General features: G+C 50.7%; 8 protein-coding genes across 8 annotated transcripts; 4 read left to right on the top strand and 4 right to left on the bottom strand.

The window, feature by feature from the left end:
• Positions 1–240: 240 nt before the first annotated feature.
• ATNIH1004_008967 (putative mitochondrial carrier protein (Ymc1)) lies at positions 241–1,491 on the bottom strand (the record flags this gene model as incomplete). The annotated part of the gene is made up of 5 exons (XM_033573568.1): positions 241–271; positions 340–968; positions 1,033–1,169; positions 1,238–1,249; positions 1,386–1,491. The coding sequence occupies 5 exons, from the start codon at positions 1,489–1,491 to the stop codon at positions 241–243; spliced, it is 915 nt and encodes a 304-aa protein (XP_033424120.1).
• Positions 1,492–1,613: 122 nt separating this feature from the next.
• ATNIH1004_008968 (translation initiation factor 2) lies at positions 1,614–4,874 on the top strand (the record flags this gene model as incomplete). Its single annotated transcript, XM_033573569.1, has 4 exons — positions 1,614–1,674; positions 1,746–1,844; positions 2,060–4,648; positions 4,723–4,874. 4 exons carry the CDS (start codon positions 1,614–1,616, stop codon positions 4,872–4,874), a joined length of 2,901 nt encoding a protein of 966 aa, XP_033424121.1.
• A 238-nt stretch (positions 4,875–5,112) lies between these two features.
• ATNIH1004_008969 (HNH endonuclease) lies at positions 5,113–6,073 on the bottom strand (the record flags this gene model as incomplete). Its single annotated transcript, XM_033573570.1, has 2 exons — positions 5,113–5,667; positions 5,840–6,073. 2 exons carry the CDS (start codon positions 6,071–6,073, stop codon positions 5,113–5,115), a joined length of 789 nt encoding a protein of 262 aa, XP_033424122.1.
• Positions 6,074–6,522: 449 nt separating this feature from the next.
• Positions 6,523–7,329, top strand: ATNIH1004_008970 (haloacid dehalogenase, type II; the record flags this gene model as incomplete). Its single annotated transcript, XM_033573571.1, has 2 exons — positions 6,523–6,682; positions 6,746–7,329. 2 exons carry the CDS (start codon positions 6,523–6,525, stop codon positions 7,327–7,329), a joined length of 744 nt encoding a protein of 247 aa, XP_033424123.1.
• Positions 7,330–7,825: 496 nt separating this feature from the next.
• Positions 7,826–8,771, top strand: ATNIH1004_008971 (EI24 domain-containing protein; the record flags this gene model as incomplete). Its single annotated transcript, XM_033573572.1, has 3 exons — positions 7,826–7,876; positions 7,940–8,517; positions 8,594–8,771. The coding sequence occupies 3 exons, from the start codon at positions 7,826–7,828 to the stop codon at positions 8,769–8,771; spliced, it is 807 nt and encodes a 268-aa protein (XP_033424124.1).
• Positions 8,772–9,350: 579 nt separating this feature from the next.
• On the top strand, positions 9,351–9,966 carry ATNIH1004_008972 (uncharacterized protein; the record flags this gene model as incomplete). Its single annotated transcript, XM_033573573.1, has 2 exons — positions 9,351–9,572; positions 9,649–9,966. The coding sequence occupies 2 exons, from the start codon at positions 9,351–9,353 to the stop codon at positions 9,964–9,966; spliced, it is 540 nt and encodes a 179-aa protein (XP_033424125.1).
• A 604-nt stretch (positions 9,967–10,570) lies between these two features.
• On the bottom strand, positions 10,571–12,509 carry ATNIH1004_008973 (uncharacterized protein; the record flags this gene model as incomplete). The annotated part of the gene is made up of 4 exons (XM_033573574.1): positions 10,571–11,651; positions 11,728–11,976; positions 12,043–12,199; positions 12,269–12,509. 4 exons carry the CDS (start codon positions 12,507–12,509, stop codon positions 10,571–10,573), a joined length of 1,728 nt encoding a protein of 575 aa, XP_033424126.1.
• Positions 12,510–13,211: 702 nt separating this feature from the next.
• ATNIH1004_008974 (uncharacterized protein) lies at positions 13,212–14,195 on the bottom strand (the record flags this gene model as incomplete). Its single annotated transcript, XM_033573575.1, has 4 exons — positions 13,212–13,346; positions 13,396–13,504; positions 13,685–14,094; positions 14,169–14,195. The coding sequence occupies 4 exons, from the start codon at positions 14,193–14,195 to the stop codon at positions 13,212–13,214; spliced, it is 681 nt and encodes a 226-aa protein (XP_033424127.1).
• Positions 14,196–14,349: the final 154 nt, after the last annotated feature.

Here is a 14,349-nt window from a genome sequence, read left to right on the forward strand (position 1 = left end):
AAACATAATAAAATAAGCCTTGATACCCAACTGCAGACCAAGAAATCATGATGAGCCGGAACCTCTAATCGGTAAACGCTAATGTTAAAAAATCTAACCAACTTTTCCCCTCATTCCTGTTGAATATGAACGAGCCATGGATATCAAAACAAAAACAAAACAAAAAAAAAAAGCTCATCAGAATCAAGAGACAATGTAAAGCAGCAAAGTCACATCTTGAGATGGACACATGTGTCCCACTTAACCTAAAGCTCTCATGGTAAGTTCGACCCTAGAACCCAGTATACATCAGTGTCCGCCCTCGATATAAGTTAGAAAAAGGAGATTGTTTGAACATACACCGCAAACGTTCCTGCCGACACGGGCATGGCTCTCAGAAGGGTCGGGCCCAGCCCCTTCCAGAAGCCACCGAATCCCTCTGCAGCGTAGGTCTTTTTGAAGCAATCCCTCATGCTCTTGAACTGCTGCTGGGTACCGAACTTATCACACTGCATCTTGCTTTTGACAACGTCGAACGGGTAGCTGCTCAGCCAGAGCGCCTCACCCGCCAGACCGCCGTAGGTGGCCACCTTGAGGCTGGAGATGTCCTCCCGCTTGATGTTGTTGCGCTTGGCATCCTGGTTCATCAGGTACTCAAAGGTCAGGAACCACATACCGTACGCCTGAGCCTCTCGGAGAATGGTCACCGCCTGACCACGGAAAAGACCACGGAATACCCCGCCCTGCGAAGAGAGCTTTTTGATGCAGTCAATCGGGCCATTGTATAACCTGCTCGCCCCGTGAGGCTGAGTTTGCAGGCGAATACGGACGTGTTCAATAGGCCCCGAGAGGACGGAGTTGGTGACACCCGCGAAACTTCCAGCCAAATAGTATTGCCCGTAGGAAAGCGTGCTGACGGCATATTTCTTCTTGTTCAGTTCCTCCAGACGTCTCCGAGCCTCATGGAAAGCGCCAAATTGTACACTGACCTGGTATGACGGTCAGTTTCCCCAATTGCCGTAATAATCATAGGGACTTCGAAGGTACACTTACGCAGGCACCAATTCCAATCAATGGGGTTAACGTGCCCTTGTAAAAAGCGAGAGGGCCTTCATTTTTGAGGATCTTGCTGGCACAATCCAAGGCATTGGAATATTGCGTGGTGGTTTGCAACCGCACCTTGACAATATCTGTGGTTGTTTAATAATTTCTCCCGTGCACTTAACTGACTAGTAGCTCTCTCCGCGGGGTCACTAACCAAACGGTTGTCCTGTGCGCTGGTTAGTACTGCTCTTGACCCCGTCTCTTGATTTGCATTGGAAAATAAATAGTATATCGTAGGGATCATGTTCATTCACAAACCCCGCCCGTTGCAGGGATTAACCAAGAGACTCTATGCGACATACCAAGTAGAACCTGCGCAATGCCACCAGCGGCACCAGCGCTCAAATCCTTGATTGTACGCAAGGCCCCGCCGCCCTTCTGCAAATCCTCAAAGGCCTCAGATTCCATGTTGACTTGATCTAAAGAGCAGGCTTCAATTGACCCGAGAGTATTAGGGATGAGAGCAGGAGAGAGAGCACGAGATGGACGGAATTGGCGACGACAATAACGTGCTTATCGGGGACCTTCAAATGATGGCCTCCGATTTGCACCCGATCCCGGGCGGGAAACCAAAGGTGACCGTACGGTTTGGTACGGTTTGGTACGGTTTGGTACCGGCTCGGCGAAGACGCTAGGCCCGTTCGGGGATGTTTCCCTTACAGGCCGGAATTTGGCCCCGAGGAAAACTGCTGACACAATGGAAGAAGATACCTGCATCCTCAGAGTCCTGCCCCAGTATGCACCGGCGGGTGGTTTTGGAGGTGAGTATCATCCCAATGACCCTGTCCTGTATGCGCTGTTGAAATGCCTGGTCTAATATCAAGCCAACCGCAGCTCTCCCGCCGCCATGGTGTCGACTGGTCTTGCGCGACCCGACACCGAGATGCAGCTTTTGCTCCGGTCCTAACCTACGTCCCCCGGCGGAGTTTTCGATCGTCTCTCATTTCTTTCGATTCCTCTGATTCTCCCTCTACAGTAGGGATAGGCGATCCTGGGGCTGGCTCTATTTCAGCTACGACACGCCCCAAATTCGGTGGTCGTTGGGGCGGCAAGCATGTGCAGGCATCTGCCGGCCTCAGTGCGGCAGAGCAGACCATGCGCGATACTTTGATAACAAAGGGTGCGGCAGAAGAGCAACGGCAACAGCAACAGCGACAGCAAAACCAACCGCATCATCACCTCCACCACTACCAACGTCGTCGGCATCAAAATCAACACGCTGAAGGACCACGCGGTGAAAGACACCGTCGTTTCGAGCCGGCCCCCGATGGGACGGGGATGTCAAGATGGCAGAAACAGGGGGAAGACCCCCTTCAGCCTGATAGACAGTTGGAAACAAATGTCGTGGAACTGCCAAGGCATCTTCGACGGGTTGACTGGATTTGCCCAGACTGTCAATATAACTGTTTTGGAAAACATTGTGTTTGTCCGCGCTGCAAGGCCGCTAGACCAGACCTCCATGCGCCTCCCCCCAGACGAGTTCCAAAGTCGGACAATACAATAGCAGTCCGTCATTTGGACTTACACCGGGCAGAGAAGGGCGGCAAAGGTGAAGATACATACTATGCTCGGAAACCGACAAAGTCGTTCGCTGAAGGGCTCTCCAAAATCGAGAAGGATCAATGGCACCGGCAAGAGCCCAAATCCAAATCTAAGAAGAAGAAGAAGGCGGATGAGAAATTGGCGGATCTGTCGTGGGATCCATCATCCCTGGAGCATATTACAGCTCCTACTGCTGTTCAGCGCGGAAAGGCGTCGAAACATAAGGATAGCCGCAAGCAAAGACAGTATGAGGTAGAAGAGGACGAGTTTGACGAGGACGAAGAGCGTCGTCGTCGTGAAGATCGCAAGCAGAAGAAGAGAGAGAAATCGCGACGAAAGGATGTCGAATCGGCCCCAAGCCCACTGTATCTCCCCGAGTTCATCAGTGTCAGCAACCTTGCTGATGTTATCGGCGTGCGTCCGGCATTATTCGTCCGGCGAATGGAGGAGATGGGATTCGAGGATGTTTCATATAGCCATGTCCTCGACGCTGAAACGGCAGGCCTAGTTGCAACCGAGTTTAACTTTGAGCCAATCTTTGACACTGGAACGGATGATCTGGCAGCTGCACCGGAGCCGGAAGACAAGTCCTTGCTACCGACCAGGCCGCCGGTGGTGACCATCATGGGCCATGTTGACCACGGTAAAACCACTATCCTCGACTGGCTTCGCAAGTCATCGGTGGCTGCGTCAGAGCATGGAGGCATTACGCAACATATTGGTGCTTTCTCCGTGGCTATGCCCTCGGGGAAGAAAATCACCTTCCTCGACACTCCTGGCCACGCGGCCTTTCTGGAGATGCGCCGGCGTGGTGCTGACGTGACCGACATTGTGGTCCTAGTGGTTGCTGCCGACGACAGTGTCAAGCCTCAGACCCTCGAGGCTATCAAGCATGCTACGGAGTCCAAGGTTCCCATCATCGTCGCCATCAGCAAGGTTGACAAGGAGAACGTCAACCTTGAACGGGTCAAGCAAGATCTTTCTGTCCACGGGGTCCATGTGGAAGACTACGGGGGTGATGTTCAGGCGATCGGGGTTAGTGGGAAAACTGGTCAGGGGATGCTGGAGCTCGAGGAAGCCATTGTCACTCTTTCAGAGGTGCTCGACCACCGGGCAGATGCTGATGGCAACGTGGAAGGGTGGGTGATCGAGGCCACGACCAAGAGCTATGGCCGCGTTGCCACCGCGCTTATCCGACGGGGCACGCTGCGGCCGGGGGATATTATCGTCGCTGGAAACACCTGGGCGCGTGTGCGTACTCTCCGAAATGAAGCCGGGACTGCAATCCCAGAAGCCACTCCAGGAATGCCAGTCGAGATCGACGGCTGGAGAGAGCAACCCTCAGCTGGCAGCGAGATCCTACAGACGGTTGACGAACAGCACGCCAAGGAGGTGGTTGAATACCGTCAGGATAAGCTGGAGACTCACAAATTAGGCCAAGACACGGTGGCCATCAACGAGGCTCGTCGTGAACTCCTGGAAAGACGGCGACAGGAAGGATCCCAAGGCGAACAACAAGGTCAAGAATCCCGTCAGGACGCGTCCGGTCCCCAACCCGTCCATTTCATCATCAAAGCCGACGTTGGAGGATCCGCAGAGGCTGTTTTAAACTCCGTGACGGCAATCGGCAACAATGAAGTCTACGCGCATGTGCTTCGTTCCGGAGTCGGACCTGTCGGGGAGTTCGACATCGAGCACGCAGCCACTGCCAACGGTCATGTCATCTCATTTAACATGCCCATCGACCCGGCCATGTTTCGGATGGCGGAAGCGCGAGGCGTGAGGATCATGGATTACAATATCATCTACAAGCTCATCGACGAAGTCAAGGCGACTTTGAGTGACAAGCTCGCTCCGTCGGTGTCCCACCGCGTCACCGGAGAAGCCGAGATTAGCCAGATCTTCGAAATCACCCTCAAAGGTCGGGAGAAGACTTCCATCGCTGGTTGTCGGGTTCGCAACGGAGTGATCAATCGAGCCCGGAAGGTCCGAGTCTTGAGAGGCCAGGAGACTATCTATGATGGTAAGTACCACTATCTCCTCTTATAGGGTAATTCGATTCACTTTTGCGAGACGACTAACGAGCTGTTTACCCAGGTTCGATTTCTTCTCTCAAAAACGTCAAGAAGGACGTGACCGAGATGCGCAAAGACACAGAGTGCGGGATTGGGTTTAATGACTGGAAGGGCTTTGCTGTCGGTGATCACATCCAATGTTACGAGGAGGTTTTTGAGAAGCGATATCTCTGATCTCCCTACGTTGGATTTTTGGGAGGGTTTCTCCTATTCTTGTAACATTATGCGGTTCCTAGGTGACCACTTTTTTCTCTTCGAACGGGTATACTCTGATAGATATCATTGGGAGTGGTGGGTTGGTTATAAAAAGGAGAGTGAAGGGAGAAATTTGGATCCTATCTATGTACAATACAATCATACCATCATATCGTAAAGCACACACAAACCCACTAAATATAAGGGTAGGATACCACTATTGTGCCTTCCACCTAACTCGACTCACCCACTTGGCCCAATCCTGAGCATCCTCCCTCTCCATGATGCGATCAACTGTATACCACTCACGAGCCAATTCCTCATTACTGGCCATGCGATGCACAAAGCTATGACACGCCCTACACAACCACGCCACACTATTCAACATCCACTTGTCATGCCACCCTTTCTTCAGCACCTTAGCATGCACCCCGCGCGGAATGAGATGATGATACGACAGCGGGATCCAGTCCCGTTCACAGATCTCACACGCCGATGACCGCGTCGTTGCCCACATCGGCGGTGGCTTTGTTACCCCAACCACATACTCGGTTATCACTCGGGCGAGAAAATCCGGCACGTCGCTGACGTCCGGGATGAGTCCGTATACGGAAAGCGAGTCGGCGACCGAAACGGGTAAAGTATCCAGCAGAGTCTGCGTTGGCACAGATGAGGTGTATCGATCGCTCAGAGTGGGAGTGTGTTGGACCAAGGAGTAGGAGATCGTTTGTAAGTCCCGAGGCAACGAGGTGAAGATCTCACTGGCTAGAAACTGCATTTTGTCGTCAATGTGGTTATATTAGTGTGCGGGACTATCGGTTTAAGGAAGTAGTATACTCTGTATACGATTGGATAGATGCAGATAGATAGATTTGGGCAGAAGTGAAGTCTGCTTGGATATATTTCCCATCCTGCCAGACCTCCCCTAAGGATAGTGTACATACGTCAGTGAAATCTGCCAGTTCCTCTGGATCAGTCCGAACGGGCAATGGAATTGTTGAGATTTGCTGCGAGAGTTCCAGGTCATCTTCCTTCACATTACGTCTGCCGACGGACTTGTGGGCTTTTCGTTTCGGCGTCTTGGTCGGTCGATGTACATTGGATTTCTCGACGATGGCACTCGACAGACATTCGCGAAAGATCGAATAGTTAGAATCGGCGGACTCGAACGATGTCATCGGTAGGTTTTCGTTTGGTCATGAGTGGAGGAGATAGTTAACTTGTTGACTACGAGGGTGCGCTGACATCATTCTACCAGAGGCTTGGCCGCTGAAATAGGAAAGGAATCTCCATCGATATCATTACTGTCAAGTATACTCGGTATAGATCGCTTCCCAACCAGGCAATGGGGACAATGCAAGACTCCTTCCTAAATTTCTTGCGAAGAGGGACGCTCCGTCCTTATTCGATTGATTGATGTGTACCACCAGAACACCACTGCAGAAATCCCGCCGGTTGCTCTCAACATGATCATGATTGACTGCCTACCGACCTACCGATACTATTCCAGTGTATGCCACAAAGCTGTAATCATTTTCTATCCTCTTCTAAGATCTGATTCACAATGAGTCGGCGACCAACGGTTCGACAACAAAAATTGAATCAGCAATCAACGACTCAACAAACAATGAGCCAACAAACAATAGTGGCTTTTGAACTCTACGGCACTCTTCTCTCGCCCAGCTCTCTGATCGAGGAGCTGAGCAAACATGTGCCGAATGCGTCAAAAGTCGCTAGAGCGTGGAGAGTCCGTCAGCTCGAATACACATGGAGACTGAGCAGCAAGGGTACGAATGTGCAGCCCCCACTGATGCTCCGAGCTGTTGTCGGCTGATACGAACTTCCTGTAGAATGCTACGTCCCTTTTAACGAGATCATCCGAAACGCTCTCATTCATACTCTCGACGAGATGGGCTACGGCATCAGACAGCCGGATTTGAAGAAGATACTCAGTGCTTACGACCACATGCCTACGTTTGAAGACGTGGACCAGACGTTGGATCAACTAGCCGAGATTGAAAACCTGGCACCGATAATCTTCACCGATGAGACTGAAGAAAGGGTCTCTAAGTCGGTTCTTCAACCCGTACTTCACGCGCCGCCTATGTCGCGGCAGACACCGAAACTCAAAGAGGTTATTTACGTGGACGGTTTGCTGAAGTACAAGCCGGCAGCCGAGGTCTACGACCACTTAGCACGAAGGGTTGGGAAGTCGCCCCTGCGGAGGAAAGAGATCTGGATAGTCAGTTCTGAGCCGGCCGACATAGTTGGAGCTCTCCACGCCGGCATGAAAGCCATCTGGGTTGATCGAGACAAGAAAGGGTGGAAGGACCGGGCTGCACCCCATCTGCACCCGTTCTACACGGTAGCTTCTCTGGAAGGAATCATAGTTCCCCTGCAACTAGCAGCATCATCACAAGGGCGCTATGATTAACGAATCCGATCTGACTGAATAATATTTCCACTGTACATTCCGGCTTGGATGAATTGGAGTGTTCGCTGTAAATATTTCCAAACGCTCCACGCAGGAAGAAGAATTTGGGGTAAGGCAGCAAGTTGGTCTGACCTTCTATTTCCCCTCCAGAATGATCCATGGGAGAATAAGGATCTCAGAGTGAATAAGAAGGTGTGATCAGTATGGAAGAGAAAAGAAAAAAAAATTTCGGCGCGGAAACGGGGAAATTTCATTCTTATAACGTGTTGCTGACCGCCCGCTTATCGATAGGGGGTCTTGGCGTTTTGTTTTGTGCCTCCAATGCTGTACTGTACCGTACTCGTACTGCCCGAGCTTCAAAGTTGATAATGTACATCCGTCCCCCGATAGTATCATCATCCATCATTCAGTCTCTAGGTCTTGCATCCATCCTGCACATAGCTTTTTGTCATTTGCTCAACCCCTCATTTTCATGTTGTAGTCCTCCGCCATCATGATGTCCAGGTCATGGGATCCCAGCAGATCTGCTTGGCTATATCCGTTCCGGGTCCGTCTCGATACTGCTGGCTGCCTGTTCGCCTTTGGTCATCGTCGCTGACGCTTTTCGCAGGGGATCTACTATTTTGCATCACATCGATACGTCTGGCCCTTGTTCCGAGCGCGACTCATCCCCCTCATCTTGCTGTCAACATTTATTTGCGTTCTTCTGTTCCTGTTCGCATACCTTCCGCAAGTGGCTTTTCTCGCCATCTTCCATGGCAAAGGTGCTTGGGTGAACGGGGCCTTTTTAGTTTTAGAAGAGGGAGCCGTGATTGTGGCGCTCCTCTTCGAGGCATTTTTCGTGGATGAGACACTAGTGGACATATTCGACGCTGTGCTGGTGCACGAGGGACAGGGCGAGCTGGTCGCCTCGTCCCGCGTGTTGTACCCCCAAGGCGATGATGTTGTAAAACGACTCGGCAAACCCACCCACAGCGCCGTCTACGCACCGTTTTCCCTGCGACAGGTGCTGGAGTTCATCTTCCTATTACCACTGAATTTTATCCCTGTGGCTGGTACGCCGATGTTTCTCGTGCTCACCGGGTATCGAGCGGGGCCTTTCCACCACTGGCGGTATTTCCAGCTGCTGGACCTCTCCAAACAACAGAGGAAGGAACGAATCCGACAACGACAGTTGCAGTACACCTCGTAAGTTTTTTTTTTTTTTTTTTTTCCTCCCCCCGGCACCGGGGACTTGATTTTTGACCATCAATGCAATCTACAGGTTTGGAACGGTGTCCCTGTTCTTTCAACTGGTCCCCATGCTGAACATTTTTACCCTGATGTCGACTGCGATTGGATCAGCGCTCTGGGCGGTGGATATTGAGAAAAGAAAAGGTTTCCTAGAAGCGACGCCGAACCAAGAAGGTGATTTTCATGATGACGATGATGGGATGGTCTGAGACCTTTTTTTTTGTTCTCCTTGCTGTGATTGCTATATATGAATAGATTAATGATCGTACTGTATATCCATCCCGTCAGTGTCATGCCTCCCTTTTCAGGCAGTCACCGTCTCTCCGCTGACGACGTGACACCCCACGCCATTGGGCGATTTTCCAATATCTTCTGCTTCTCTCACAGTGACTGCAAGAGTTAATCAACCAGATAGACCCTTCCAGGATTATTCTAGTGCTGGGGTATAGCAGGTGGTTGGTATGATTCCATAAAATGCGAACGATCTAGGCTTCGCTCCGAGACAAAGGACAGACACTTTTTAGGCTGGTTGCAACGTGAAGCATGGAAACGTTCGCCTATATCCGCATGGATAAAATGCCCCGGAAGTCTCTGTGTTGGTCTCTCACTTCTCAAGACTAGTGGAAGAAAGTTTGATTGCAGAGCTGCAAGATTGCGGTGCTAGAATCTATACGCCCGTGTGTGATATCACAGACCGATCACCAATTGAACGTGAGTTGTGCGAATCGCAGATACCTCCTATAAAGGGGTGCATTTAAATTTCCGCTGTGCTGAAGGTACCTATGCCTATGGGCTACGCTGAGGCTAAATGGGTCTGCGAGGCTATTCTCGACGAAACCCTCCACGGGTTCCCAGACCTGATTCGTCCCCTCGTGACACGCCGGGGTCAGATTGCTGGCTCGTCGAGGAGCGGCTATTGGAACACCGTAGAGCACCTGCCCTTCTTCATCAAGTCGGCCCAGTCCCTGCGCGCCCGGCCCGACCTGGACGGGGTCATGCAGTGGATGCCTGTACCTCAGTGCCTGATCTCGTATTGAATCCGAACGCGCCTCACCCCGTCTACACGTCGACAACCCCGTCGGCCAGCCTTTGAAGGACATGAACAGAGTCCTGGCCCACGCCCTTGGCATTCCAGAGTCGACAAGCTTTATCCCCTTGAAAGATTGGGTCAGGCGCATCAGGGCCTCGCCTCTCGAGTCCGAGACAGAGAATCCCGGCGCAAGACCAGGTATACCGGACTGGCTCGAGTCCAACTTTGAACGGATGGCCTGTGGGGGACTGATTTTGGATACCGAGCGGGCCCAGGAGCATAGCGGCACCATGGCAAGGGACGTCGGGCCTGTCAGTGCCGAGGTGGTGTCTAGGTTTCTGGATTATTGGAGGAAAGTGAGCTTTCTGCATTAATACTAACTACCTACCTACCTTGAACTCGTGTAGTTTTCTATGACCTTATATAGACATCTCCAGGCTTTTCTGCAAATCTAAATGAGGATTTTCTTAGGCGATGCTAGACATTCTTTAGGTAATGTTACAGATTACACCTAGCACGCCTAGGCACAACTAATAGACTAAAGTAAAACTACAAAAGTTCGGTCTGCCGGCTTACTTCTCGAGATTGTGAATCAAGCGATGAAATGACGAGACACCCCTACTACACTAGAAGGGTGGCTTTCCCAAAGCGCCGAGTTAAGGTTGGGAAGTGCGGGTAGCCATGTCTGGGAGAAACATCAGGGATGGCAACTAGAATAGTATTGATCAGTAAATTCAGTTTGCGTGCTATATGCGTCGAGCAATTTAGTAACATTAAAAAAGTACGTCCTATGTTTTTAGGGCGATTAGACTGCCAAAGCGTGGCTGCACTTTTGAATAAAAGTCAAGCTACTTCTAAGTAGTTGCATTAGAACAGAGTGCTAATTTAGATTCTAATTCTACAAGGTGAGTCCCTTTGTATGTGACTTACAGGTTCATCTTGAGAGAACCAGAAATGTGCGCCTTAATATAGAGATACCTAACCAATCTTGAATTTTCTGCGATCCATCAAAAGCGATAGGCAGAGACAAAAGCAGCCGGAGGCTATCGACGTGATAAAAACGCGACTGATCGCGTGCACAATAGCTGCTAGGACTTCCTGTTGCTGAGCGGGATTGAGTGTTTCCAATAGATCGCTCCCCGCGCCTGAGATTAAACTCTGAATCTGCACATTGTCCAGAGAGGGAAAAAGATGGCGAATCCCATTTTCGGCCAAGTTCAGAAAGATGGCGTTTGCGATGGACAGTGCGATGGCAAGCCCTCCTCCTCGAGCACACATAATGAATCCAACGGCGCTCGATATCTCCTGGGGTGGAGCAAGCCATTGTGCAACAGCAAATGGAGCATTTATAAACATGCCAGTGCCAATTCCATTGAGAACCATCGCTGCGTAAATAAATCCGTTTGAAGTAGATAGATCGATATTGTAGAGCATGCTGTTGGCGGCAATGACGAGGGCAGAACCGGCGACGTACCATGGCATGCTGTATCCCGATCTTGCCATGAGTTGGCCGTTTAACATGGTGAATGCCGCCAGTGAGCCGATAAATGGTAATAACCGTACACCTGCAAGTAGAGAACTGCTGTGTTGTACGAACTGAAAGTATAGCGGGATGAAATAGATGGTCACAAAGGACGACGTCCCCGCAGAGGCTCCCACCAAGAACTGTATCAAAAGGCCTCTGTGCTTTAGGAAATGAACCGGAAACATTCTGTGCTGCGGGTTTGACCAAACTTGGTGAATGCTTAGCGCAATAAACAGAACGCCCGAGACGCAGAACAAAGCTATGTCTTGGGCGCTGTTCCACGCAAAGGTTGCGCCGCCAAATGAGATTGCCATGAGCCCAGAGACATAAGCACCGATTACGAGAGTGTTTCCTATCCAGTCAACAGCTTTCATCCTGTCCCAGAACTTCACACCCGGCCGGAGATCACGGGACGGAAGCAAGAAAAAATACGCTGGAGCAAAGGCGCCTCCAATGCAAAGATTGATATAAAAGGCCCATCTCCAAGTTGTGGATGCATTGGAGGCAAAGGCTCCTCCAATCACAGGTCCTAGGCTGTAGCAAAGATGCCATGGTCAGTACTAATACTTTGTCTGTTCCCAGTCTCCGAAGAGAGGGCTACGGCACTCACACTGTGCCAAAACCGAATACCACACCGATTATGCCGATGTACTTCGGCCGTTCAAGAGGTGTAGTGAACAGGGACAGCAGCATCATCACTCCCAAGTACATTCCTCCGCCGCCAAGGCCAGCCAGAGCACGTCCGATAATGAGTGCATTCATGTTGGGCGCCGCCGCGCATACGGTCGAACCGATCTCGAAAATCACTACGCAGAGCACATAGATCCATTTTGGATTAAACTGGCTATATATTCGTCCCCTACGAATATTAGTAGTTTGTTGAAGGAACTCAACTGTACAGGTTCGAATTGGTGCAAAAACTTACCAGAGCAGATTAGTGCTGGCACCTGCGAGAAGAAATGACACCGATAGCCAAGGCAATTTATCGATTGACCCGAGCTCCGCGATGATGTTTGGCTGAACATCAGCGACAATCGTCTGATCCAGAGAGAATAAGAACACACTTGACAATATGGCAGCCACTATACGTGTATTATCAGGAACCGTATCGAACTTGGAGTTATGGAACTGATAATCCTATCTGAGCTTACCACCGAACACCCACTTCATGCCATGTATATCTCGTGGGGGAAGAGCAGATGATCCTAGCGGCAACGGTTGTATGCGATCCGACGACGACTTCACGGATTGGTTCGTGCTCGCTGCGTTGTTGGATGGCTGGTCCTCGTCGGGGTAAATCTCTAGGCATCGAGAGCTTTGTCGAGAATCGATGCAGCCATTCGCGGCCATTCGAGGCTGCAGTTCGATGTCGGTAACGCTGGTTTCCGACATTGTGTTGGATTGAGTTAAGGGAGATGTTAACTAGAGCGTGCTCGCAGAGGGGTTCGAGAGTAAGCCGAAAGTACTCTGTGGGCAGAGTTCAAGTACCCAGCTTGTATTCCGCGCCGCCCCATAAGCATATCCGCTCTCGGTGTTAATCCAGCTAACAGCGAGTACTCCGTAGCACATTGTACTGGGGATCCACTCTCGGAGTTAATCCAGCTAACAGCGAGTATATACTCCGTACTCCGTAGAACATTCTGGCGCCCGTCCTATGCATAGTACACTATTGCAGCGCGGCCAGGGTATTGGCCCTATGTGACCGCTGGTGTTGAAGGCATAGGTAAAACAGGATGTTTCGGGTGGCTCTCGGTCGTCCAAGTACACGTGTGGAAGATGAGTCATGGCCGAGAGTTTTATAACACCGCGGCGTAAGCACGGGAAATATGACATTGTCTTTGTGTTAGTAAGGCTACTTTCATTAATTAGGGCTAATTCAAAATAATAACATCCTAGGAGGAAGCTCCTATGTTAGTTATGAACTTTCTTTTCGTTCCGCTCAAAATCTAACACGCAACGTGCGACATCCAAAACTGTCTCTTCGAGACTTCGGAACTCCACTCCTAAGAGTTCTTTTCACTTTGGAATTATCAATGGAATATGCACCTGGAGGTAAGGAGCTTGTTCCAGGTTTGCCAAGCGGCGTGCGGTCACTCAGTTCGGGGAAGTGAAGTGGGATCTGAGAATATCGCAGATATCCTGGAAGCTGTACTGCCTGGCGCACAGTACAAACCGTTGATTTCCTGCCTCCGGAACAATCATAGCTCTGAATTGGGCATCTGCAAGATCCTACAGAATGTTGGTTAGATCAAAACAAGTATCAAGCAGGACGACTTACTCGGACGTCGACGCAAGTGTGTACAGGGATGTACGGCATGGAAGCATCCTTTGTCGAGCTGAAGCAAAGCTTCCACAACCGAGAATTTGATTCGTCCAGGTCGCTGATGCTTGTGATGGAGTGCCGCGAAGGACCAAAGGTCGCAGGCGGACATAACGTCACCAAGTCATAATGCGGCTGTTCTTCTTTCATAAACATCCATGCTATGTAGATGACATTGCCTTAGTACCGTATCTGCTAACAGCAACCAGAGCAATCAAAGTATCTTCTCGTTCCGCAAAAAGCTTACTAGCTCTGTAAGCTATCGACGGATCCCCGTGCACTGCCCTTCCCATGTAACCGGTTCCAATCTGCTTCCGTATAAAGCCTTGGTGGGTCCGAGACAAGGTTGTCGTAGTCAATCACACTGGCGCAGCTACCAGTCCAAATGACTCTCTTCACGTTAGGAGCATTGTCTTTCACGGCTTTGAGCAGGTTCAACGTCCCCTTGATTGCCGGCTCGAGGAACTGAAGATTGCTTCCCACGTTCCGGTACGTGAACGGAGATGCAGTATTATATACGGTGTCAAAAGGGGGGGGGGTTCCCTGTATCGCAGCGTGGTATGCTTCCGGTGCGACGATATCGGGGACGATTGTGATAGCTACCTGAGATTGCTGCGCGGCGAAGTCCCTCAAGATCTTATCGCCTTTTCTTGTGTTCTAACAGCACAGCAGACGGTGAAGCCGTGGTCAAGAAGCCGGGTTAGGATGTGGGATCCGATGAAGCCGTTGACCCCGGTGAGAAGGGCGCGACGCGCCATTTTGCTTGTCGGGAGGTGTGGGCTAATGGGTTCCCTTGTAGGAAGATGTAGAGGGAAAAGTATGGCCGAGGTTGGAGAGTGAGAAATGAAAATGTCTTGTCCGTGATGTGGTAAGCCGATTTAGTGGCATTAAAGAGAAAGGATCACTCTGCGT

The sequence above is a fragment of the Aspergillus tanneri genome (assembly GCF_003426965.1).
Source record: "Aspergillus tanneri strain NIH1004 chromosome Unknown AapTan_6_pilon_pilon_pilon, whole genome shotgun sequence".
Lineage (NCBI taxonomy): Eukaryota > Fungi > Ascomycota > Eurotiomycetes > Eurotiales > Aspergillaceae > Aspergillus > Aspergillus tanneri.